This window comes from Panicum virgatum, chromosome 9N (assembly GCF_016808335.1).
Source record: "Panicum virgatum strain AP13 chromosome 9N, P.virgatum_v5, whole genome shotgun sequence".
NCBI lineage: Eukaryota > Viridiplantae > Streptophyta > Magnoliopsida > Poales > Poaceae > Panicum > Panicum virgatum.
In genome coordinates, this window is record NC_053153.1 from 68,733,306 (window position 1) to 68,755,395 (window position 22,090).

At 51.3% G+C, this 22,090-nt stretch overlaps 3 protein-coding genes and 1 long non-coding RNA gene across 5 annotated transcripts; 1 reads left to right on the plus strand and 3 right to left on the minus strand.

The window, feature by feature from the left end:
• The first annotated feature begins 2,990 nt into the window (after positions 1-2,990).
• LOC120692781 (probable RNA-binding protein ARP1) lies at positions 2,991-5,598 on the plus strand. The gene is made up of 6 exons (XM_039976166.1): positions 2,991-3,356; positions 3,514-3,715; positions 3,822-3,969; positions 4,577-4,616; positions 4,737-4,998; positions 5,216-5,598. Exons 1-6 carry the CDS (start codon positions 3,147-3,149, stop codon positions 5,239-5,241), a joined length of 888 nt encoding a protein of 295 aa, XP_039832100.1. The 5' UTR covers positions 2,991-3,146; the 3' UTR covers positions 5,242-5,598.
• Positions 5,599-6,767: 1,169 nt separating this feature from the next.
• LOC120687207 (probable sugar phosphate/phosphate translocator At3g11320) lies at positions 6,768-10,094 on the minus strand. The gene is made up of 4 exons (XM_039969199.1): positions 9,416-10,094; positions 8,436-8,539; positions 8,093-8,321; positions 6,768-7,326 (listed from the first exon to the last, which is right to left on the minus strand). Exons 1-4 carry the CDS (start codon positions 9,902-9,904, stop codon positions 7,174-7,176), a joined length of 975 nt encoding a protein of 324 aa, XP_039825133.1. The 5' UTR covers positions 9,905-10,094; the 3' UTR covers positions 6,768-7,173.
• A 3,027-nt stretch (positions 10,095-13,121) lies between these two features.
• LOC120687208 lies at positions 13,122-13,643 on the minus strand. Its single transcript, XR_005680654.1, has 2 exons — positions 13,483-13,643; positions 13,122-13,374 (listed from the first exon to the last, which is right to left on the minus strand). It is a non-coding gene; the product is annotated as an uncharacterized LOC120687208 (long non-coding RNA).
• Positions 13,644-15,744: 2,101 nt separating this feature from the next.
• On the minus strand, positions 15,745-19,897 carry LOC120687205 (arogenate dehydratase/prephenate dehydratase 2, chloroplastic-like). 2 transcript variants are annotated; one of them, XM_039969198.1, is made up of 12 exons: positions 19,470-19,897; positions 19,293-19,354; positions 19,078-19,170; positions 18,223-18,423; positions 18,045-18,128; positions 17,782-17,877; positions 17,622-17,699; positions 17,427-17,516; positions 17,283-17,341; positions 17,078-17,159; positions 16,926-17,013; positions 15,745-16,203 (listed from the first exon to the last, which is right to left on the minus strand). In XM_039969198.1, the coding sequence occupies exons 1-11, from the start codon at positions 19,762-19,764 to the stop codon at positions 16,954-16,956; spliced, it is 1,200 nt and encodes a 399-aa protein (XP_039825132.1). In that variant the 5' UTR covers positions 19,765-19,897; the 3' UTR covers positions 15,745-16,203; positions 16,926-16,953. The 2 variants fall into 2 exon arrangements, with proteins under 2 accessions (XP_039825132.1, XP_039825131.1); XM_039969197.1 differs by having other exon boundaries at positions 15,745-16,212; positions 19,470-19,895.
• Positions 19,898-22,090: the final 2,193 nt, after the last annotated feature.

Below are 22,090 nucleotides of genomic sequence, written 5' to 3' on the forward strand. Positions count from 1 at the left end.
AAATCTGCAACTGCAGAATAAATGCTTGCTGGCAAAATGGTTAGTTAATTTGCTTAATACCAATGGTATTTGGCAAAGCTTACTAACGAACAAATATCTAGGTTTCAAATCCCTCACGCAAGTGAAGGCAAAGCCTTATGACTCTCATTTCTGGAGAGAGCTTATGAAGATCAAAGATGTGGTTTTTGCCCATAGCTCCTTCACTATTAAAGATGGGAGCAAGACTAGATTCTGGGATGATGTATGGGAAGGACAAGTGTCATTCAAAGATAAATATCCATCACTTTACAAGGTTGTGAGGAATCCTCATGCGACTGTGGCCAGTGTCATGGCCACAAGGCCACTCAATTTATATTTTAGGAGGGCTTTGGTGGATACCAAACTGGTTGAATGTCAAAACCTTGTAGCACAGATTGATCATGTTCAACTGGTGAGTGGGTCGGATACGTTTAGATGGAATTTGACCAAATCAGGGTCTTTTACTGTTCGATCTTTGTATCTGCACTGTTTAGATAGTCAACCACCCTTTAGACATAAGATGATATGGAAATTGAAGATTCCTCTAAAGATTAAGATTTTCCTCTGGTTTCTTCAAAGGGGATACTTTTAACTAAGGACAATCTTGCTAAGAAGAATTGGACAAGAAGCCAAAAATGTTGTGGATGTAATAGTAATGAGACTATACATCTTTTCTTGAATTGTCCTTATGCAAGAATGGTTAGGAGGATTATCTTTTATGCTACAGGTTTAACGCCACCAAGATCAATGCGCCATATGTTTAATTCTTTGCTGTCTAATCAATCTAAAAAGATTAGGAATGTCATCTGGGTGGGGGTTGCTGCTATTTGTTGGGCGATTTAGAGATGTCGCAATGATATTATTTTTAACAAAATCAAAGTTAACTCGATTTTGCAGGTCATCTTCAGGGGAACATACTGGTTTCGGTTCTGGGTTCAATAGCAGCGTGATGTGCACGCCAAGGACGCTCTCCAGCTTGAGCAGACATCTTGAGACAGTTGCTCTTGATTTAGTTAAAGGAGGGTGGAAGTATGTCTATCGCTTCCAATAGTTTTGGGTCTTTCTAGAGTTTGGTGTGCATTTTTTGTTTTTCAAACTTTGTTTCTTTGGCTGTGTATGCCTCGTCATAGAGACCGGATTGATTATTCTTTATCTAAAAATAATCTGCGCGCTCACGTGAGGCGTGCCTGGCAGGCTTCAGTCCATGCATTTGCGAGGCTCCCGTATGCGGCCAACCGAACCGGGGCAGCTCAGATCAGGTCTCCAGGCTGGCAAGGCAATGCCCCAAGCGGAGTCCTAAAGCACTGGACGTACGTACATGCGCGCGTACGTTGGCGAATGGGGCACCATACAACGACGACGGCGACCGGAGATGTATGTACCTGGCCGCGCGCGGGGCGCTGCCTCGCTGGCCAGATCGCCAGGGCCTGCTGGTGCTATAGCTTCACGAGAAAAGCGAGGAGACGAGGGAACGGGGCGCCGGCGATCGCGCGCGCGGTGGGCAGAGGGTACGACGACGGCGACGGGTCCGTCGTCGATCGGCCGAGGTAGAGGGAGGAGGCCGGGAGGACGGTCACGGCGCGATCGAGGTGTTCCGGCCCCCCTCTCACGTGCGATCTAGGAGGGGTTTGCCGGGACCGCGCTGCCCGCAGCCTCGCCGGGCCCGGCGTTGGCGTCACCCGCAGCCTCGATCTGCTTTTGCGCTGCCTTTGCCAATTGCCATGCCATGCCTCCTCGGCCGCGAGCTGAATAGCTGATGCGAGATCCCGTCCTGCCTATAGCTAGTACAAACAGAACGAAATGCTGGATCTGCCGAAAACGAAATGAACTTTCAAGTCTCGCGGGGAACGCTAGCTGACACGGCCGCCGGACGAGGATGCTCGGGATCTCTCTCGGAGGAGAAAGGCCAGCTGCCAGCACCCTTCTCGGTTTGAAAACATATATCTTTGCCTGGACCGCCTGGAGTAGTGGAGAGTTTACGTCAGCGCCAGCGGAGTGGCTGTTGCCAGCACCTGCGTACGTATAAAACCTGCGATGCGCGCGTATATACGTACACGAGTAACCGTACGCAGCGCTGCGGATCTAATACTCTGTGGTCACGGCCGTTTGTACTCCTGGTCGGGCGTGTCAGTCTCGTCGTGTTCTCCTGCCGAGGAACGACCATCAGACCGTCACGTGCGTTCTCCCCCTACCGATAAGATGTGTCTTTCTGGTGTAGTACTACCGTGTACGCTGCCCCCCCCCCCTCTCTCTCTTAAAAATACGCGTCGAACGCTTTAAAGACTGCTACTGTATACACAATATAATACTCACGCTTACTACGAAGCACTACTAGTATAAAAGGAAACGGAAAGGATTCCTTTTCAGAAGGGCTCGCCGGATCAACACGAATTGTTAATTGGGGGGGGGGGGGGGGGGGGGGTTGAAATACTAGGCGAGGAAAGCGGGGGAGAGGGAGGGAGGGAATGGAACGGGGTCAGCACGTTGTGTGGTTAAAGTCAGGCTCTGCAGACTGCAGCTGCGAGGCCAGCTGTTCCCCACCCGCTCTTACAGCTCGTCCACCTCGCTCGTTGCCGATCCGGTTCGGCTCGGCTGGCCACGCGCCCCAGCTGCTCCTGTCTCCGACCCGGCAGTCTGTACCGTAAACAAATGGATGGTCTCCTTATGAACTTGTATAATGACAAGGAGGAGAGGAGAAACAGATTGTAAACTTACAACTAGTTTTGACGTAACAACTAGGAAATTTTACAAGAGAGACACATGGATGATGTATTAATTTTGCTTTTTAACTAGAGAGTAGCGTGGTTAATCACGCACGACCTGGAGGGAGAAGAAGACATGCAGCCCTTTTCTGTTACAGTTGCAGAGCAGCAGGGGCAGAGGCCAATTGTTGCCAGGCTAGAGCCTAGAGGACCAGGAGTAGCCCTCTCTCCTGTTTCCGTTATCCGCCCGCCCAACCACGTCTCCCTCCCCCGGAATTACAAACTCCGCTCGATATAAAACCCCCGCACCCCGCCCAGTCGCCTCTCCTGCATTCGCATCCCCATTCCCCCCTCGCGCGCATCTCGTCGTCGAGCTCCGGTCCGCTCGAGGAAGGGAAGGAGCGGCAGCGCGCGGCCAGCCCGGCAATGACGATGATGGCGCCGCAGCCGCATCCCCTGCCGCTGGCGCAGCCGGCGCCGTTCGGGGACACCACGCTGACCAAGGTGTTCGTGGGCGGGCTGGCGTGGGAGACCCACAAGGACACGCTCCGCGAGCACTTCGAGCGCTACGGCGACATCCTCGAGGCCGTCATCATCTCCGACAAGCTCACCGGCCGCTCCAAGGGCTACGGCTTCGTCAGTGCCCCTCTCATCCACCCTCCCTCCCTAGTTTAATCTAGCCCGTTCGCCGGTCATGCATTGTCGCATGGAGTCGGTGGCGTTCCTCTTCTGAGTTCTGACGCCCGAGCGCTCGCGCGTGATCTAAACCTGGCTGCACGCATGGATACGACAGGTGACGTTCAAGGAGGCGGACGCGGCGAAGAAGGCGTGCGAGGACGCCACCCCCGTCATCAACGGCCGCCGCGCCAACTGCAACCTGGCCTCCCTCGGCGCCAAGCCGCGGCCCCAGCCGCTGCACCTCCTCCGCCCCTCGCTGCCGGCCACCCCGGCGCCGCACGCGCCCGCGCTCCCGTCCCCGCACCAGCCCGCGCCAGGTACGCTGCTGCCCCTGTCACTGCTCGGCTAATCACTGCCGGTTTAACGTGGGTACTGACGAGGGATCACATGCCTTTGGCTGCCGCGAATTCCACCTGAGTGCAGCCATCGCGGTGGGGTCCAGGGGCGTCTCGCCGGTGCCGTGGTACTACCACCCCTCCACGACGCCGCCGTCGGCCGCGCACTACGCCCACGCCGCGCACCAGCAGTACCACGGCGTGCTCCCGTTCTACCCCGCCGCCACCACCTACGGGTACGTTCCCGCACCCCCGCTCCTTGCCTCAAATTCCAATTCCCCCGCGCGCGACGTTTTGGATCGAGCCCAGAGAGAGAGAGACGCGCCTCGAGCGCCGCGAATTGTCTGCGCAGCCAGGTGCCGTGCCGGCTGGAACGGGACGGCATGCGGCGGCCAAGGGGCAGGAGGGCGCGGCGGGGACCGGACGACCGGTCACCGGTAGCGTGGGCGCGCGCACACACATGGTGTGGCAGTGGCAGCGGGCCGGTCCGGAGCGCGCGACGCGACGGGGCACGAGGCGCGGGCACAGGCTGGACCTGTGGGCCGCCGGACCGCGCGCCCGGCTGGGACAGCTGCTGCCTCGTCGTGCTCGCACGTGCCCACGTGCCGGCCTGCACGGCGGCAGGGAAAGGAGGGGCAGATTAATAATGCTACTGGCCATGTGTTAGGCCAAAGGACTCAGCTCAGCACCCTAGTTGAACGCTTTAAACAGTTACTAAACTAGTAGATTAACTACTACCAGACAATGGATCCGTCGTTTTTTTTCTGACATGTTTTACCGGTTTAAACTACGTGCTACCGGTACTGATCGATGTGTGGTTTTGGGCGACGTGTTTCTGTTCAGGTACTCGCCGAACTACGTCGCTGACCTGAGCTACAACGCGGTAAATGACCTGATCTCTCTCGGTTTTTTCTTCCCCTGCGCTGCACCGTTTCTCTCACTAACAATTATTACTGCCTGATTGGTGGGCAAAGTGCTAATCGCACTGTTTTTTCGGGTGCAGAAGCTAGGCCAGGCGGCGGCGGCCGCCGGCACGGCAGGGTCCTACCTGCAGGGGCACTTCACGTACCCGGCGGCGGCGCAGGGCGGCATGGTGGCGCCCAACGGCATGATGCCCGTGTACCCGTTCTATCACTACCAGTACCACGGCTCGCAGGGGCTGGGCGTCCCCGCCGCGCACTTCTTCCCGCCGGCCTCGGCTGCCGCCGTCGCCACCGTCCCGGCCATCATCTCCAAGCCCACCGTCATGGCGTCTCCCCCCAAAGGTAGCAAACACCGCCACACAACACCCAAATAAAATCAAATCAAATAACCGTGCCAAGTTGGCATGTGCGGCCGATCGGGCATCATGGCCGTCGCATGTGCGCGGCGCCATGACGCTCCCCTGCCGTGCCAAGTTGGCCCCGGCCGATCGGGCATCTCGTCCAGTCCAGCTGAGCTGATGGCCCCGGCCGCATCTTTTCGTACTGTGTGTACCCGCAGTGGAGCAGGTGACGGGTTGCAGCTGAAGGCGCACGCGCGCGCGGCGGTGACGGCTGGCTGGCGACGGTGAGCGGCGGTGCAACGGAAGGGGGAAGGAGGCCGAAGGTGCTCTGGTGGGTTTAACAAAGCTGCGCGTGAAGGCCGTCGCACTGCATTCGTTCAATTCCCTCTGTCTCTAACTCTCGTCGTGTGGGGGAGCGCGACCACCGGCAAGGAAGAAACCTCGCAAAAAAAAAACTGTAACAAATGATTCGATTCGTCTCTCGTTTACCACCGTATTTTTCCAATGGTAAACCCGTTACCAGTGTCTGTAGTAGTCCGATCGCTGCAGGGGGGCAGTGAACCTCGATCAGTAATAATGATGTCACAATCTTTCGTCGTCATCCTTTTGTCTGTTCGTGTGTGCTTGAAGAACAACCGTTTAATCGCAAACAGAGTCGCTGATTGAGCTCGTTGCTCGTAGTTCTGTAGACTTGTAAGGACAGCACAGCGTGGAGACAGATTTTGCGACGGTGAATCACTGAAGCTACAGCCTACAGGATGCAAGTGGCTAGATTGACCAGAAATGACAGAATCTTTCCTTATTCATTGAGGGGGTGTTTAGTTGGTGAAAAAGTTTGGATTTGGCTACTGTAGCACATTTCGTTGTTATTTGACAATTAATGTCCAATCATGAATTAATTAGCATCATTAGATTCATCTTGTAGGAATCAGATAGACTATGTAATTAGTTATTTTTTTCAACTGCATTTAATGCTCTATGCATGTGTCCAAAAATTCGATGTGACAGGTACTATACAATTTTTTTAGAAACTAAACGCATCCTGAGACTACAAATTATCATACGCTACAACAATTCAAATTGTCAGCAGGTATACCTCGGGAGTATGTAGCGACAGCAGGACGTTTACAGATTCCATAGGAGTGCAGTTGTAGACCCGCAGTTGAACTTTTTGTGCTTTCTTAACGAGTTGAAGGCTGGCAGGCACCAGGAATGCTCAGTCCATAGAATGACCAGAAATGACAGGTTCGCGCAGTCACGAATCATTCTCCATTTGCCGAGTTGGATCGACAGCAGATCACCAACCTCTGGAAATGAACTTGAGCATTCCAAATACAGATACGACTAAAATCAGAACATAAAAGCCTGAAACCAATGTCCTTGTAGAATTGTACTACCTTTATGTTCTTCCAAACCAATACATAAACCGACACTATCAGTAAAAACGCAGTACTTTAACATGCATTATCAATACACGGACGTGCTCTTTGCGCAGCTTCGGTTAGAGCAAAACTCATGCGTCCAAACATGCAGCATTTGACAGGGTTCATAGCAGTATAGCACCATCCCTGTGAGTCTACTGTACGCCCTAACTTTTAACGATTGCAATGATAAGAAAAATCCAACAGAAGAATTTTTCTTCATGCAAAAACGATACCAACTGTCGACAGTTGGATATAATCTTGAACCAACAATATAGACTGCATATTGGCAGTCATTTGATAAGGCAAACTACAACATAGCAGGAGAATACACCAACAGTCACACTAGTTGAGCTTAAATTCAGTGTCATAATATATTAGGAGGTCCTGGAGCAAAGTTTGGTACAGGCAGTCTTCAGAACAAAAGAAATGGAACTTACAACAGCAGACAAATAGAAGAGGACAATTTCCAAGAACTAAACGTATTAACCAATTCTGGCAGTGTGAGCCACAATTCTCTAACACAAAAAAATTATATTCTATCCATCATCACCATTAGCAAAACAAAATGCCTCCCAGATGCCAAGGGAACACTACAGGTATTATTGGACTTCTATCCTCAATGTCCAATCACTGAGGCGCCAAAGGGCATAGGATTTGTTGCAACCGCCCCGGTGTAGTTCCCCATCATATATTAGCTCTGGGCACTGACCGGACAAAGAAAGGATGGCCATATTTACTGTCTTCTAGGGTGCTCACGGCTTGTTGCTGCGCTTTTTGGACTCACTGTAAAGAATAACGCCTATAACTGTGAGAGTGTAACCAAGCATTCCTGTTATAGACACAGGATTCCTGAATATCATAATTGAGACGACAACTGCCACAGCACCCTTTGCATTTCCGAGAACCTGGAGAGACATCGATGTCAAATCTCTTTTAAACCATAATTTAAGGCAAACTATAACAGACATTATAGCATGTGGTAAATAAATCAATCTAGAGCAATATGATGTATACATCTAAAAGATGAGTAGAAAGCTTTACTTGTTTCACATGTCTTATTCGTAGGACAGTAAGGTACATATGTTACTTCTTTAAAATGGATTTTCGGAAGTGCAGTAGATCTCCAAAAAATTAAGACCAATAACATTCAATTCTGACAGATCTCTAATCAATTCAGTTTCCAAATATTTTCCAGTAAAAGACACTAAAAGCATTAGCTATTAGTGCAGCAAATCTATACTTTAGCCAATTACAGTCCCAATTTGAGTCATGTATAGTTCAGATTCAATGTTAAGTACTTCTAGCTATATACTTGCACAAGACAACAACTGTGTATTTCTAGCTCAGTGAAAACAGCAAATTAAAGGGGTTGAAAAAGGTCGAATATTACTCGATACTTGGGATGTAGGTAGATCTAAGTACCATTACCCAACACATCTTAAATAGCATTGATAAATTTTGAGATGTGTCAATGTGGATAAAAATTAAGATGTGTCTATGTGGCTCGTGAGTGATGCAGGATCATGGATAATTAACAGATGCAACTTCATTTTTAAACCCTAAAACTTTCAGCGAGAAAAGCCAAAGTCAAACATCTCGCACGCAACTAAACCCTAACTGAATTAAATTCTGCAGGAAAGATGAATTGATGGGTAATAAAGCATTTCGTACCTGTAGAGTCAGTGCACTAGTATGCTTGGTCACCAAGAAATTGGTCAGATTAACAAAATATGCCAAGCAGGAATTGAACAACAGCAACCAAACAATCGTGAAATCCTTTTTAGCCAGCTGAATTGTAACGCCAACAACATTGTCCTCCATAAAGATAGTTGCAGGAAGCAAGAGAATAACAGCTATTGGAGCCATGTACAATAACAAATTCATAGAATTAAGCTTCTCCCTGCGCGATATCAGCAAAAAGAAACACTCAGAATCCACACAATGTGCAAAATGAAACTAGTATATGAATACAAAGCAATGTAGCGAATTCATAAAAAAGGGAAAATGGAGTTACCCCTCAGAAGACAGAAGAATTCCTTGCAAAACCGTCTTCAACGCCCTTGCTGCAGTGGCTCCTATGCACATGATGAATCCAAACAGATGAAAGCTTGGCTCACCCTGGAAGTTCAATTTGTATGCTCCATATTAGTTGATGTAAAAAACTTAGGTCCAACAACAGCTTTACTTCGTACATACTAGCATGCATGAGTGATGCATACAAAGCTCTAGGATATCCACTTGATCAACATTTTGAGATATATATACTTGTGAGAATCATATACCTCCTAAAGATTTTTTGATAGCAAGAACTTCTATACTGAGATGCTACACATTAACACAAGATTCCCCACATTATTATAGGTAAGTGCCTCCAGTAGTCATCCGAGGCTTTGCTAATCTAGTATGCCGTATTGCACAAAGTAGCTATGATACAGTGTAGTTCATATTACATAGAACACAAAGGAATAAACCTAACAATGACACAATTAACGACACGATTCAGGTTCCATGAATATTAAAGCATTAACATTTCACAATTGCAATTTCACAGCTGTCCCTGTAGTATTTCCTGAGGGAACAAATATTAAAAAATGATCAGCTGATAAAGCTCAGTCAGCTGGATTATTCTCCAGCTGATCACATAGATAGTGAACAGCTGTTATGAAAGTTGACCACTTGGCCCTAACAAATAGCCAGCGCCTGAGATATAATCTACAGGCATCACGACACACAATGAATGGTTTCTATCTGATGATCCCAAAATCCTATTCCCAACGAAGGGAACACCATCCAATATTCCAATGAACTGAGGCTAGATGCTTGTCATTTTACTCCAATTATAGTTAGACGACAGATCCACCTCTCGCCGCCAGCTCGATCCCACTCTTACCGAGTTCCGAGCCAGGAAAACCAGAATTCCCCCCCAGATCCAACCCCAACTCCGATAGATCTACCGAACCGAGAGAGAAGGAAGCGGAGCAGGCGGTAACTTACGCCGCTGGCGATGATGACTCCGGTGACGACGGGCACGAGGGTGAGGTAGGTGACCCACGACTCGCGCTTGACGGTCATGACGTACGCGAACACGGCGGTGAAGAAGGGCGTGGTGGCGCCGACGGCCTGGTTGAAGGAGACCGGTAGGTACCGCAGCGAGACGTTCCCCGACACGACGGAGCCGCAGAAGACGAGGCTGAGCGCGGCGATCTTGGCGAGCTGGACGCGGGAGCGCACGAGCTGCATGGGCACGACGCGGAGCCAGGCGATGGCGGCGTAGGAGAGCAGGGCGCAGGCGGACATGTGGCACATGGTGAGGAAGATTGGGTACTTGAAGCCGTAGTTGCTGAGGAGGTACTTGTTGAGCAGGAGCACGCCGATGTTGGAGGAGTACCAGGCGGTGACGAGCCCCACGGTGAAGAGGCGCCCGGTCCCCGCCGCGGCCCCCGTGCCGCCGGGGGACGGCGCGGCGCCGCCCTTCGCCGTCATGGCGGTCCTCGGTCGTCGCCGCCGCCGGCGAAGGCAGCACCCCGGCGCGCGCGCGCAGGGGGGAGAGAGATCTGGGGGGAGGGAGGGAGGGAGGGAGGGAGGAGGTGGGAATGCGTGCGGGGGTCGGGTCGGGTCGCAGTTGAATTGGTGGTGGTGGACTGGTGGGTTTGGGCTTGGGCTTGGAGCGAGGCGGAGGCGTCCGCGTGAGCCTGCGTTTATGAGAGGAGCCGGGGAGGAGACGCCCGCGCGCGCCCCCTCTGTCGGTGGGTGGACGGAGCTCGCAGGGGAGATCCTCTCCGGCTTCTCTTTCTGCTGCGCTGTTCGCTCGCGTGTTCATGTAGGCTGGTTTTGTTTTGAGTAAATTCCCTATATGTTATTGGGAAATAGAAGTGATCATTTATATGTCATTGAAAATTATCTCATCTCTTCTATGTCATCATTTATAATTTTCCATCCCTTACATGCCATTGCCGTTAAATTCTAAGGTTAACACCGTCAATCTTTTTGTGCTGGGACGTTTTCACCCCTGCCTATTGCATGGCCCGACGCCCCTGCTGCCCATCCCCATCCGGAGCCCAGCGCCCCTGCTAAGCCCCCGCGAATAGACGTCGCTCGTCGAGAGGCTGCCGGCGCCGCCAATGCGCGAGCGGATGCTGCACTTCTCTGAGGGGTCGGTGTTGGGGCTCAAGGAACGCGCGCGGCAGGAGCTCCTGGCGGCGAGGGACGCGGCCGGCGTGTCCGCCGTGACGAAGTTCCAGGCGCTGGCGTTCTTCATGTTGCGGTGCTTCGCCCGCGCGTGGCACCTGGCGCCGGACGAGGAGATCGTCTTCGGCGCGGCCAGTGAGGGCCGTGGCGGTCGCGACGATCGGCAAGGAGCGCGAGCGCGGCGGCCGCGGCACCGGCGGGGAGCGCGCGCGGGGGCGAGGGCCCCGGCGGCCAGCAGCCAGTAGCCAGCATGACCGCTGGTGAGGGCCGCGGCAAGCACGGCGGCCGGCGGGGAGCGCGAGCGTGGCCGCCGCGGCGCCGGCGGGGAGCGCGAGCGTGGCGGCCGGCGGGGAGCGCGAGCGTGGCGGCCGCGGCGCCGACGGGGAGCGCGAGGGCGGGCGAGGGCCGCGACGGCCGGCGGCCAGCGCTGCCAAGGGCTGCGGCGGGAAGGGTGGCCGCGCGCCCCTTGGTGCGTTCGCGGAGTGCCACGGCGGCCGCGGTTAGCGTGGGCACGGAGGGCCACGTTATCGCGGCGGCCGGCGGCCGGCGGGGAACGCGGCGTCTGGAGCCCCGCGGGTCTGGCTGCTGCCGCGGGGGTAGGCTTGGAGCCGCTGCCGGTTCCAGCGAGACGCAAGGGCGCACGTTCCACCTGGCGGAGAGGGAGTCCGGCGACGGCTCGCCGCCAGCCGTCCGCGCTCGCCCGCCCGCCCTACTCCCGCGAGGCAGGCGGCCCTAGCGCCCGCCGCGCTTAGTGCCGCCCACGCTAGCGCCTGCGCGAGGGGGCACGCGGGGCCCGCGCGAGGGGCGCGCGGCGCGGGGCCTGCGCAAGGGAGGCGCGGCTCCTTCCCCTCCGGCACCGGCGCGCCCTCGCCCCACGGCGAGTCATGGGGACGCGGGATTGGCGTCGGGGATGGGAGGGGCGGGGCGCTCGGGGAAAAAAATGGCGGTGAGGAAACGGAGGGGTATTGTTGTCTTTTTCCCTGTACCTTTTAACGGATCTGTTAGAGAAATTAACGGCAATGACATGGAAGGGATGGAAAATTATAAATGATGGCATAGAAGGGATGAGGTAATTTTCAATGTCATATAAGGGATCACATCTATTTTCCAATGGCATATAGTGAATTTACTCTTTTCTTTTCATATTGTTTGGCAGCTCGGCGTTTAGGGTTGGGTGGTTTTCAAACGGGAAATGCATCATTTTATCCCTAGTGCATCGAGCTACAAGGTGGCTATAGGCGATATCTACCGGCCTATAGATATCTATAGTGGGGTTGGATATAAATTCGTCTACAGATCTTTAAATTTGTGCAGTGGAAGAAGATTGAGCTTTAGTGCTTTACCGAACTAATTGATGAAGAGTTCAGAAAAAAACATACTACTATGCATGCGGAGTAATGATTTGTTCAAAGGTTATACGGACTGGTATGAATCTATCAAGTAGTAGTGTTTTGTTTTCATACGTTTATCTGTGATGTAATTTGCGGACACATAAGTTTAAATGGCCACATCATATGTTTTACAAGATTAAATCAGTGCAAAAATTTGCGTTGAAGCTTCCTTTTGGCGACAATAGTCGTCATCAACTACAAGATTAGAGGACAATTCAGCCTCTTAAATTTAACACCAGTAGCCTCCCAGCGATCATGACTCCTAACTCCTAACTAGCACGCCCCACAAGGTCGACAGGTGCGTTTGGTCTGTAAAGTTCGGCAGGGAGGCGCAAATCGGCAACGACTTCGGAAGCTCGTTCGGCAGCCGAGCACAACAGCACCGGCCGCTCAGGAAACCCAGCCCAGCTCCGCACCCCGCTGATCGGGTCTCTCCCGCGAGTATAAAAAAAAAACTTTGACTTGCGGGGGTGAGACCGCCCCTACGATATTATTTGAGAGGTAGAATAACATTCTTACAGTAGGCCAAGCAAAAACCCCCGAACTCCTGCCCTACCCGCCCTACCCGTACACAGGGCCTATGCGAGCCGGGTATCGAACCCCCGACCTGGTGATTTTCGCTGCCGCACTCCACCAGCCGAGCTAGCGCTCGTTCGCCTCCCCCGCGAGTACAAAAATGATATACTAGCTACAGCCGGTGCGACGGCTACGTCTACGCTCTGCTCAGCACCGGCACGGGCCGAGCACGAGTGAGAGTGATTGCCTGCCTGCCTGCCTAATTCGTGGACCCGCCGACCCGGTCGCCCGGTCCGGTGGCACGGGTGCGCGTGCGTGTACGTGCTCGCTCATCTTCAACCAGCAGGAGCGGAGCAACGCGCCAAACTTGTGCTCGGCCTGATGATGACTCTCGGGTTGGCAATGGGCACAAACCCGCTGGATTTTGTCAACCCAAACCCGTGCCCGCGAACATGAAACCCGCCCGCGAAGAAACCCGTGACCCGTCACGGGCTCAGGTTTTTGCCCAAACCCGTGCCCGCTCGGGTCACGGGCGACCCACGGGTGACCCGTGCCCGATAATAGTAGGTTCCCCACCACGATATGGCAGCCGCACATTCACAGAATCACAAGAATCACAAGCCATATGCCCATATATTATCAGCAGCAAGCAAAAGAGATTAGCATGCAAGTAGTATTACAAGTCTACAAGTTCATTACAATTTGCTATTGACAAATCACAGTTCAATCAAAAGGAGAGAGGGCCATCAATAGTTCTTTGCAGGCTTGCATCTAGGGCTCTTGATTTGTTACTTGCTGCTTGAAGGTTCCCCCAAAAGAACAACACCACATGACTCGAACCAATTAAATTGAAAGCTCCTGCGTATGTACCAGATCGAGAGAGACAGAGTCAGAGAGAGAGAGATAGATCGAGAGTCAGAGAGAGAGAGAGATCGAGAGTGTATCAGAGAGAGAGAAGCACCATACAGCAAGCAGCGATGAGGAGCGGAGGGCGGGCGGCCGAGCGGCGCCGCATGGCCAGTCCTGCCGATGCGCCGTTGGGCGCTGCAAGGGGCTTGGCCGCTTGGGGCGTGTGGCTGCTGGGGGTGGGGAATAGGATTAGGGTTTGAGGGTGGCTGTGATATTTTATACCATCTATATTGGGTTGGGCTACTTGGGCCGTTTTGGGCCAGAATAAGAGATCTGATTTGTGGACCGGGTGGAAAAAACCCACGGGTTTACGGGTTCGGGTTCAATGTTCCCAGACCCATACCCGTAAACCCGATGGGTCTAACTTTTTACCCATTAGCAGACCCACGGGTCGAAAAATTGACCCAAACCCGTGCCCTAATGGAGCAAAAACCCATCGGGTTTCGGGTTTCGGGTACCCGTTGCCAACCCTACTCTCGCAGGGAGCAAGAGACAGAACGCCGCGCCGGATACGAACCCGGCCGACCTGGCGACGGCCAGGTGACGGTGTTTGGTGACACCTAGCCTCGTGGTTGGATCTATTGCGCGTGCCAGCCCAGCCATACACTCAACAGCGACGCGCTTGCTACCAGTGCTGTAAGGCCCTGTTTGGGACCGCTTTTCTGAAACTCGCTTATAAGCTGAGCAGGCTTATCTGATAAACTGCGGTCTGGAGAATCTGCTGTCTAGAATAAGCAAGGTGTTTGGCTGTCCTGATTATTGCTGGTAGATTATCTGTCCTGTATATAAAATGACTGCTATACCTCTAAGCAGCAGGGAGGAGGGGAGGCCGGCGGCGCCTCCTGGCGGGCGCAGCAGGGAGGAGGGGAGGCCGGCGTCGCCTCCCGGCGGGCGCAGCAGGGAGGAGGGGAGGCCGGTGGCGCCTCCCGGCGGGCGCAGCAGGGAGGAGGGGAGGCCGGTGGCGCCTCCCGGCGGGCGCAGCAGGGAGGCAGACTGGGACGGGGCCGGCGTCAGTGAGGAAGGAGAGGCCGGCGGCCGGCGCTAGGGTGGGAGAGGGGCGGCGGCCGGCGGTAGGGAGGGAGAGGGGCGGCGCCCCCCGATCCAGATCTGCTCGGGTGCGGGAGAAGGGGCCGAGGGTCTCTGAGGGAAAAAGCCTCGCGTTTCCAGAGAAGCGACGGTCGAGCCGCGTTTCAAAACGCAGTGCTACGGAGGATTTTTTGGCGTTGGCGTTGGAAATAAGCCAGTTGATAATCAGCACGTTTGGCGGGATTATTTTGTTTATTTCGCTTAAAATCTGAGTTGAGCGGTTCCAAACATGACCTAAGTTATCCGCGACCTCGACCGGTGGTGTGGACGTTCGCTGCCCGAACTGTGGGATGAGGATGGGGATGAGACCGGTCAGGTTCGGCATCGGAAAAAGGGCGACGAAGCTCGAGGGAGAAGAGGCGAGGCGCTGAGCGGGGAGGCATATTCCGAGCGCTCGGAGGAATGGGTTCTCTATCCTCTTCCCTCTACTCATCATCGCCCTTTGTGTGTGAAGTGGGGTCAGCTCGGGGCTCTGATCAACGAGGAAAATGCTACAAGCATGCTTACATCGTACGACGGTCAAGTGGGGGAAAGAGAGCACGAACTGTACGCGAACGGGCCCGAGACCGTTTCCTCACGAGATCCGAAGAAACTAGGCCACCAGGCCATGTGTACAAGCCCGTATTCGGCAGTAAGCCGAGCCGTTGACCTAGTTTTTCCCCAACTCCAACCTACCAAAGGTACCCAGTTCCCGTCGTCTCCACGCGTCCGTTCTCTTACTCGGTAAAACCTGACACTGACAGGATTGCTGATGCTTGATGATCCTGGAGAGAGAATAAGAGATGTTACACGAGGAGTGACGGCCAACACCGGTGCAGTCATTACGAGGCCGGTAATTCCTCGCATATTCTTTGACTGTCTCTTAAAGTTCCAGTTATTCAAAGGCAGAATAAACGGACGGAGACCGGAGAGCACATGGTAGAGCTCGGAGTGAAGAGCATAATCATATACTAAGCGAGAAGACCATGTGGGTTGCTCGAATGTTTCCTCCACAAAAGATTATTCTCCAGCTCCGCACCAATACTTAAACATCAGTTACAGAGTAGCAGGTTGTAAACTGGAGTCAACTTCCAGGCAATTACCTTGTAGACTATACAAAATTAACAACAGACCCATTTGACCTCGCACAGATAAAGGCAACGAACCAAACAGCCTTTCTTCCACGCACGGAAAGTTTGGCCATCGTCTGACCCGGAGGCATAGACTGAAAGAGCACCCATAGAGTCATCCAAATGAACAAGGAAACACAACAGTTCTTTGGAATTTTGCCATGATACTACAGTGCACATGACAGGATCATTGCTTGCCGCAATGACAAAACAGTTCAATTAAAACACATAAACTTTTTTAGGCAGCAGGAGGGTTTAAACAACCAAACTAACACACAAAACTATTCTGCTATAGCTGTTTTTCACAAATCAAATATCCAACCCTTGATCTATATATGCGTTCTAACAGGCTCCTGCATAATTGGAGATAAAAGAAATCATCTCTTTAAGGTATCCTCCTCGGTCCTTGCATAGAAGAACATCAGCAGCAAAAGATGTGATCTTCTTCCCAATATCATAACCAAATGCATGCCTCCCATGCTCTACAATTCTAATGCAGATAATCCATTTTGCCCCATCAAAATTACCAGTAGGCTGATAATTGCTCCTGTCTTTCCAACTGCCTGCCCATTTCACCCAGTTTCTGCAAATCCTGGATTAGAAGACAATTGTGAAATAGAATCCTTGAGGAAATAAATTATTAGTGTAGCGACAAAACTTTCCACATTCATAAATTATCAGATATATGCACACCCAGTACTCTCTCTCCATTTTTTCCATAAGGTGCAACAAGGTTTCTAGATTCAAACTTCATAATCTTTAACAAAAAAATTAGCCTATCAATTTAAATCTAATCACACAATCTCCACATGAAGCTCAGTATTCTACTTCAACTCGACCCAAGCAACTACAGGAACAGATATGATACACAAAAGCCTAGCACTCCCTCCATTTTTCCATAAGGTGCAACAAGATTTCGAGATTCAAACTTCATAATTTTAACCAAACAATAAGCCTACAATTTTGTAAATGTTTTCATGCAAATTGGTACCATTAAGATCTATCGTATTTTCTCTAGATCACGATAACCCCCCAAGGTAGTTGTTTGTTAAAAACTGAAAGCTGGCGGGATGTGGCTTGTGTATTGTAGGGTTAAGGAGGTTGGATTCTATCAATCTGATTAAAAAACACTGCATTTGTTAGCGTTTTAAAGCTGAATCCACAATCTGAAGCTAAAACAGATAGTTCCTGAGTTACTCAACTTCAATCACATTCAAATAGGTCTGGCATGTTTTTACCCATTTAAAATCGAAAAAATGCTCTACTTTCCTGACAAAACAGCAGACACAGGTATTCATTACTCACCAGCATGTGATCTGTAGATACTTGCTATCTAAGGTTCATTCACATCTGTAGGATAGCTTCCCAGGACTCTTAAAAAGGTTGCAAACTCCTGTGAATAAAGCAACATGAGCGCAGTTCTCTTTGACCAGATAGTACTAACCAAGAAAGAGCACCTTCAAATTTCCTAGAGCATTCTGAGTTTTTGGATCAGCCATTGAAGCCTCAAGGTCGACATAAAAGAGGTAATCGAAGTTCCTGATGCAACCAAGGATTGAATGGGTTAGTAGGATCTAAACATCAGAGGTAATGCTCGTAAACATGTATAATTGCAGGAAGTGAAATCGAATAATTTAGAAGGCCACAGGTTTGGCATCTAACTTTAATAGACAGTCATCGGATACACGAAGAGGCCTTTCCTTGTGTGGACGACTTTCAATCTGCAAATCCATTAAAAAAACGAGCATATAGTGAATCATTTCTACAACATGCATAAATGTGACAAGACAAAGTTATTGGGCAGACCTTTGTCAGATTGATTTGCCTCAGTGCGAATACAGCAAGAGCCTTGAAGAGCTGTCCAGGCCCTTCTTCTAGTGAAAAGACTATACTAGTCTGGTAAAACGACCATACAACAGATCAGCAGGGTTGTCATACAGCGCGGGTCGGGTCCAGGCAGCTAAATTGAAGATGAAAAAAAGTTTGCACAATGATTCGTACCTTGAATGGTTTATCAGTGCGAGGTATGATGGGTTCTCGAGCTAGCATCATAAAACGGGTGACATTATCTTTGTCATCCTAAAGGAAGTGATAGGGTAAATGTTGAGAACAAACAGAACATTCTCTCTTATTTTACTATTTTAACATGAGTTCACTATACCTGAATATTCTCAGCAAGAACATCTAGTCCATACAGTTTGGCAGCCAATGAACTAGCAATAGCACCAGTGTCCTGGAGCATTTCTTCTGCAACAAACTAGGAAGGAAGAGACATGTTATGATTGACGACAGAGAGTTCACTTGATGAGTAACTGAAATCACATTCTATCAAAAAATTCAAAAGATTTGCTAAACAATAATGAGAAAAAGAGAGATATGCGCATTAAAACATGACTCTTCCAGGTGAAGAAAACATCAGTCTACCTTTGCTGCGCCAGCAGTGTCATCAACAGCTTCTCTGTGCTCGATTCCTAACTCTGTCAATGTGTGCTCACATTGCGCAAGAGCCTAAGAATTAAAAGAAAATGATATGTTTGCATGATTACCTCCGCCAAATAAAAAGAATAAACGGTATTAATGCCAGATCAACCAAACAGTTCACCTGGGGATGACTCATAGCACTTTTCAGGTTTTCAATCTTCACGCCAGGATTGGCTAACAGGCAATGACGAACTGCAAGGCGAACTTCTCCAACAATGTGCAAACTATGCCGAAGCAAAAGGTCATAGTTACGATGAATGCTACCTCCCAATGAATTCTCAAGTGGCAGTACAGCCCTATCAGCCACCCAGTTTTGAACAGCCTGTCAAAGGAACATGCACAAAAAAAAATCTTTCATATCTATTCCTTGACTACAATACCTCATTCTATGTGACTATACATTTAAACAAAATGACTACATAAGTGTCTGAAGGGAAAATAGAAAACCTGAGCTCCAATTCTTATAGTATTTACATTTGCTACTAACCTCTCTTGACAAAACAACAATTGGTTTCAGGAAAAAGAAAGAGATTCTGTTACATGCTACAATGGCAGTAAAAGAGGTGCTCCCCTAGTAGCCTATTCCAGGAAATTAACAATTTAACATGCCAAGTGACTTAGTCTTATCTACCTCAATTAATAAATAATATATAAGCAGATACCCAGGTTTGGGCCATTTTCAGAACTACGATTAAATCTGCATGAACAACTATTGCTGCCAAGAGAATTTTTTCCCAGCACAACGGTGTTTAAATAAGGCAACAGTTTATGTATATCATGTGCTAGTGATAGGTTATTTGGACGAATTACTATCAACGAAAGCAACATGTATATCATCTGCATGAACAATTGCTTGATATATTTCATAAATCAAAATATCTAACCACTCCAATTTGACGTCCTTCTTCCAAAACTACAATATGAATTAGGTAAACTAACTAGGATATGTGTTTCAACAAGCAACACACTTAGCTACCTGAAATGCAGTATCGAAGTGCTCGCAGGGCACAGTCTCACAATTCGGGTATGCCTTTTTTGCTGCTGCCTCGCTGTACGCCCCAGGGCAACCCTGAATCAGACACCATAAGTCCATAACCAGACTCAAAGTCTCAAAGTCCCATTAAGATAATTCGAAACACACAAGCACAGACGATGTAAAAACTGAAACAGAAGACGCGTTTCGTCGAGCACCTGGTAAGCAACCTTGAGTCCCTTCCCATTCGCATCCAAGACGTCCGCACTAGTGAGCGGCCCTGAACACATTTGAAAAATAAAAAAGAAATAAATCCACACGCAGCTACCGCGGAATCAAGTGATTAACAAACCGGAATCATCTAACGGGAGCGTCGCCGAGCCCGCGCGACTTACGAGGCAACCAGTGGGAATCGCGGGCGCCAGGGACGGTGAGGCCGGAGACGGGCGCGGGCGGGCGGCGCAGCCCGTTGGCATCCGCCGACTCAACGCCGTCCGCCACCGTCGCCCGCGGTGGCGAGATCGGGGAGATGGAGATGGAATTGGGGCTGGAGATGGAGCTGTCGCCGTTGGCGGCGCTGCATTTCAGGGAGGGGCGGTGGGGCGACGGGTAGGTGGCGGCCGGGTTGGCGGAGCGGGCCGGGGCTCGAGCCGGGAGATAGGGGAACCGGAGGCAGGCCGTGGGCGCCATTGCCGCCGCCGCGCTGCGCGCGCAGGGCGTTTATGCCTGGTCGCCTGCTCCGCAGCTGGTCACACGAGACGAGAGGGACGCATACGCAGCGGAGGAGCAGAGGCGTGGAGAAGCGGAGATTTTCTTCTTTTCCCGGCTCGGCAAATGCTCTAGGCTGCTGTGTAGCCTGTGTGTGTCGCGTGTGGGCGTGCGGCCGCGTGAAGCACGTGCTGAACCAGATTTTCGTCGTTCTCGGGCTCACGCGGTCACGCCGACGACACCGGCCGGGAGGAACTCCGGAAGGAAGCTGCGGGCCTGTCGGCAGCCGTCTCTCTTACAAGGGGCCCGAGGGAGAACTGGGCTGTCCATTAACTCAAGTCTTGGGCAGGCCCAACATTTCGAGAGTTAGCTTCCAGCAAGTGTTAGTTTAGTGTTTGCTGATGCAGGGATCAGGCTCTCAATACTATCGCGATGTCACACCACCGAGGCACCGACGCCCCCTCTGCGAACATCGGCGCCAGCAGGTGGGCTTGGGCTGCCCTCGCCTCAACCTGTATACTTTATACAAGTTGTTGACCTCTACAACAACAATAACAACAACATAGCTTTTTATCCCAAGTGAATTAGAGTAGGCTAGAGATGAAACCCAAAAGACACAAAGATCACGGTTCAGTCACATTGATATCTAGTCTCCAAGCGCTCATATCCAAAGCTACTTCCTCAGAGATATCCCAATCTTTCAGGTCTCTCTTAACCGACTCGTCCCAAGTCAGTTTAGGTCTACCTCTACCCCTCTTTACCTTATCGACACGTTTTAGCACCCCACTACGGACCGGCACCTCCGGAGTCCTCCGTTGGAGATGTCCAAACCATCTCAACCGATGTTGGGTAAGTTTTCCTCAATTGGTGCCACTCCTACCCTTTTCCCGAATAACTTCGTTCCGGACTCTATCCCTCCTTGTGTGCCCGCAAAACCACCGCAACATCCGCATCTCTGCTACACTCAGTTGTTGGACATGTCGCTTTTTTGTAGGCTAATATTCAACACCGTATAACATCGCCGGACGAATCGTTGTCCTATAAAACTTACCTTTTAGTTTTTGTGGCACCTTCTTGTCACAGAGGACACCAGAAGTTTGATGTCATTTCAACCAACCAGCTGAGATTCAATGCCTAATATCTTCATCAATGTCGCCATCCTTTTGTAGCATCAAACATAAATACCGAAAAGTGTCATTCTGGGCCACCACTTGCCCACCGAGACTAACATCACCACCCTCATGCCTAGATGCGCTAAAATCGCACATCATGTACTCGGTCTTGGTCCTACTGAGTCTGAACCCTTTTGACTCTAACGTGCGTCTCCACAGCTCTAACTTCCTATTAAACCCTACTCTACTCTCGTCAACTAACACCACATCATCAGCAAAGATCATACACCAAGGGATATCACCTTGTATGCCCTTTGTGACCTTATTCATCACGAAAGCAAATAAATAAGGGCTCAATACCGATCCCTGATGTAGACCTATGTTAATAGAAAAGTCAGTCGCCACCACATATCCGGACAAACATCATCATATTTTTGTACATATCCTTGACGAGGGTAATATACTTAGTTTGGACTTTGTGTTTCTCCAAATTGTTGACCTCTGTATCTCTAAAAAATTTGGTCGCACATGGGTGCCCTCGCGCGAATTTTTTTACCCTTATACTCTTTTGGACGGAATGGAGACTAACAGTGGCGGCTGATGGAGGTGGATAAAGACGGTTGTACCCTTCTTATCTTCTTCCTTCCCCAGCTCCTCTCCTCGCGCTCCCGATGGCGAGCTGCCGCGTCGCCGCTTCCTACTACCTGTCGCCCTCCTCCTCAACCAACGTCGCAGCTGGCACAACGAGGGCGCCCAGGCTCTGCATAGGCTCCTGCTACCCCTCGCCTGCTCCCAGGGCGGCGGCCATGGCGGGCGGCAGCACCGCTCGGGCGCAAGGGAGAGAGGCCGGCCGGCGGAGGCAGCGGCCACCGTGGCAGGGCGGGGCCGGCGCGCCCGACGGCGTGGTGCAGGCCCCCGCAGGGGCGCCATGCGACGAGCGGGCGACGACGGCAGGCTGACCGGCGGCAGCGCGGCCGTGTTCCTAGCGACCAGGGCAAGGATGCCCAAAACCAGAGGGAGCACCACGAGGAGGATGACGAGGCGAACCCATTTTTGTGGTTAGCTCATGTAGAGGAGGTCGGGAGGTAGATGCTCACCGTGGAGGTCAAGTTGGCGGCCATGGTGGTCTAGGTTTCGTTGGCGGGAAGCTCCTTCGTCACTTGGCTGGCATGGCCGGTGGGTTGGGATGGTTGGGG

Bases quoted from the DNA above. Each gene is read 5' to 3' on its own strand.
- LOC120692781 (XM_039976166.1), top strand. From the start codon at position 3,147: ATGACGATGATGGCGCCGCAGCCGCATCCCCTGCCGCTGGCGCAGCCG. The intron at 3,357-3,513 runs GTCAGTGCCCCT...TGGATACGACAG, and splicing joins GCTCCAAGGGCTACGGCTTC to GTGACGTTCAAGGAGGCGGA. The intron at 3,716-3,821 runs GTACGCTGCTGC...ACCTGAGTGCAG, and splicing joins CCCGCACCAGCCCGCGCCAG to CCATCGCGGTGGGGTCCAGG.
- LOC120687207 (XM_039969199.1), bottom strand. From the start codon at position 9,904: ATGACGGCGAAGGGCGGCGCCGCGCCGTCCCCCGGCGGCACGGGGGCC. The intron at 8,540-9,415 runs GTAAGTTACCGC...TTGAACTTCCAG, and splicing joins GAGTCATCATCGCCAGCGGC to GGTGAGCCAAGCTTTCATCT. The intron at 7,327-8,092 runs GTACGAAATGCT...ATGTCTCTCCAG, and splicing joins CTAGTGCACTGACTCTACAG to GTTCTCGGAAATGCAAAGGG.
- LOC120687205 (XM_039969198.1), bottom strand. From the start codon at position 19,764: ATGGCGCCCACGGCCTGCCTCCGGTTCCCCTATCTCCCGGCTCGAGCC. The intron at 19,171-19,292 runs GTGCTCGACGAA...TGTCTGATTCAG, and splicing joins GACTCAAGGTTGCTTACCAG to GGTTGCCCTGGGGCGTACAG. The intron at 17,700-17,781 runs GTATAGTGAACT...CACTTCCTTTAG, and splicing joins TTCTTGCTGAGAATATTCAG to GATGACAAAGATAATGTCAC.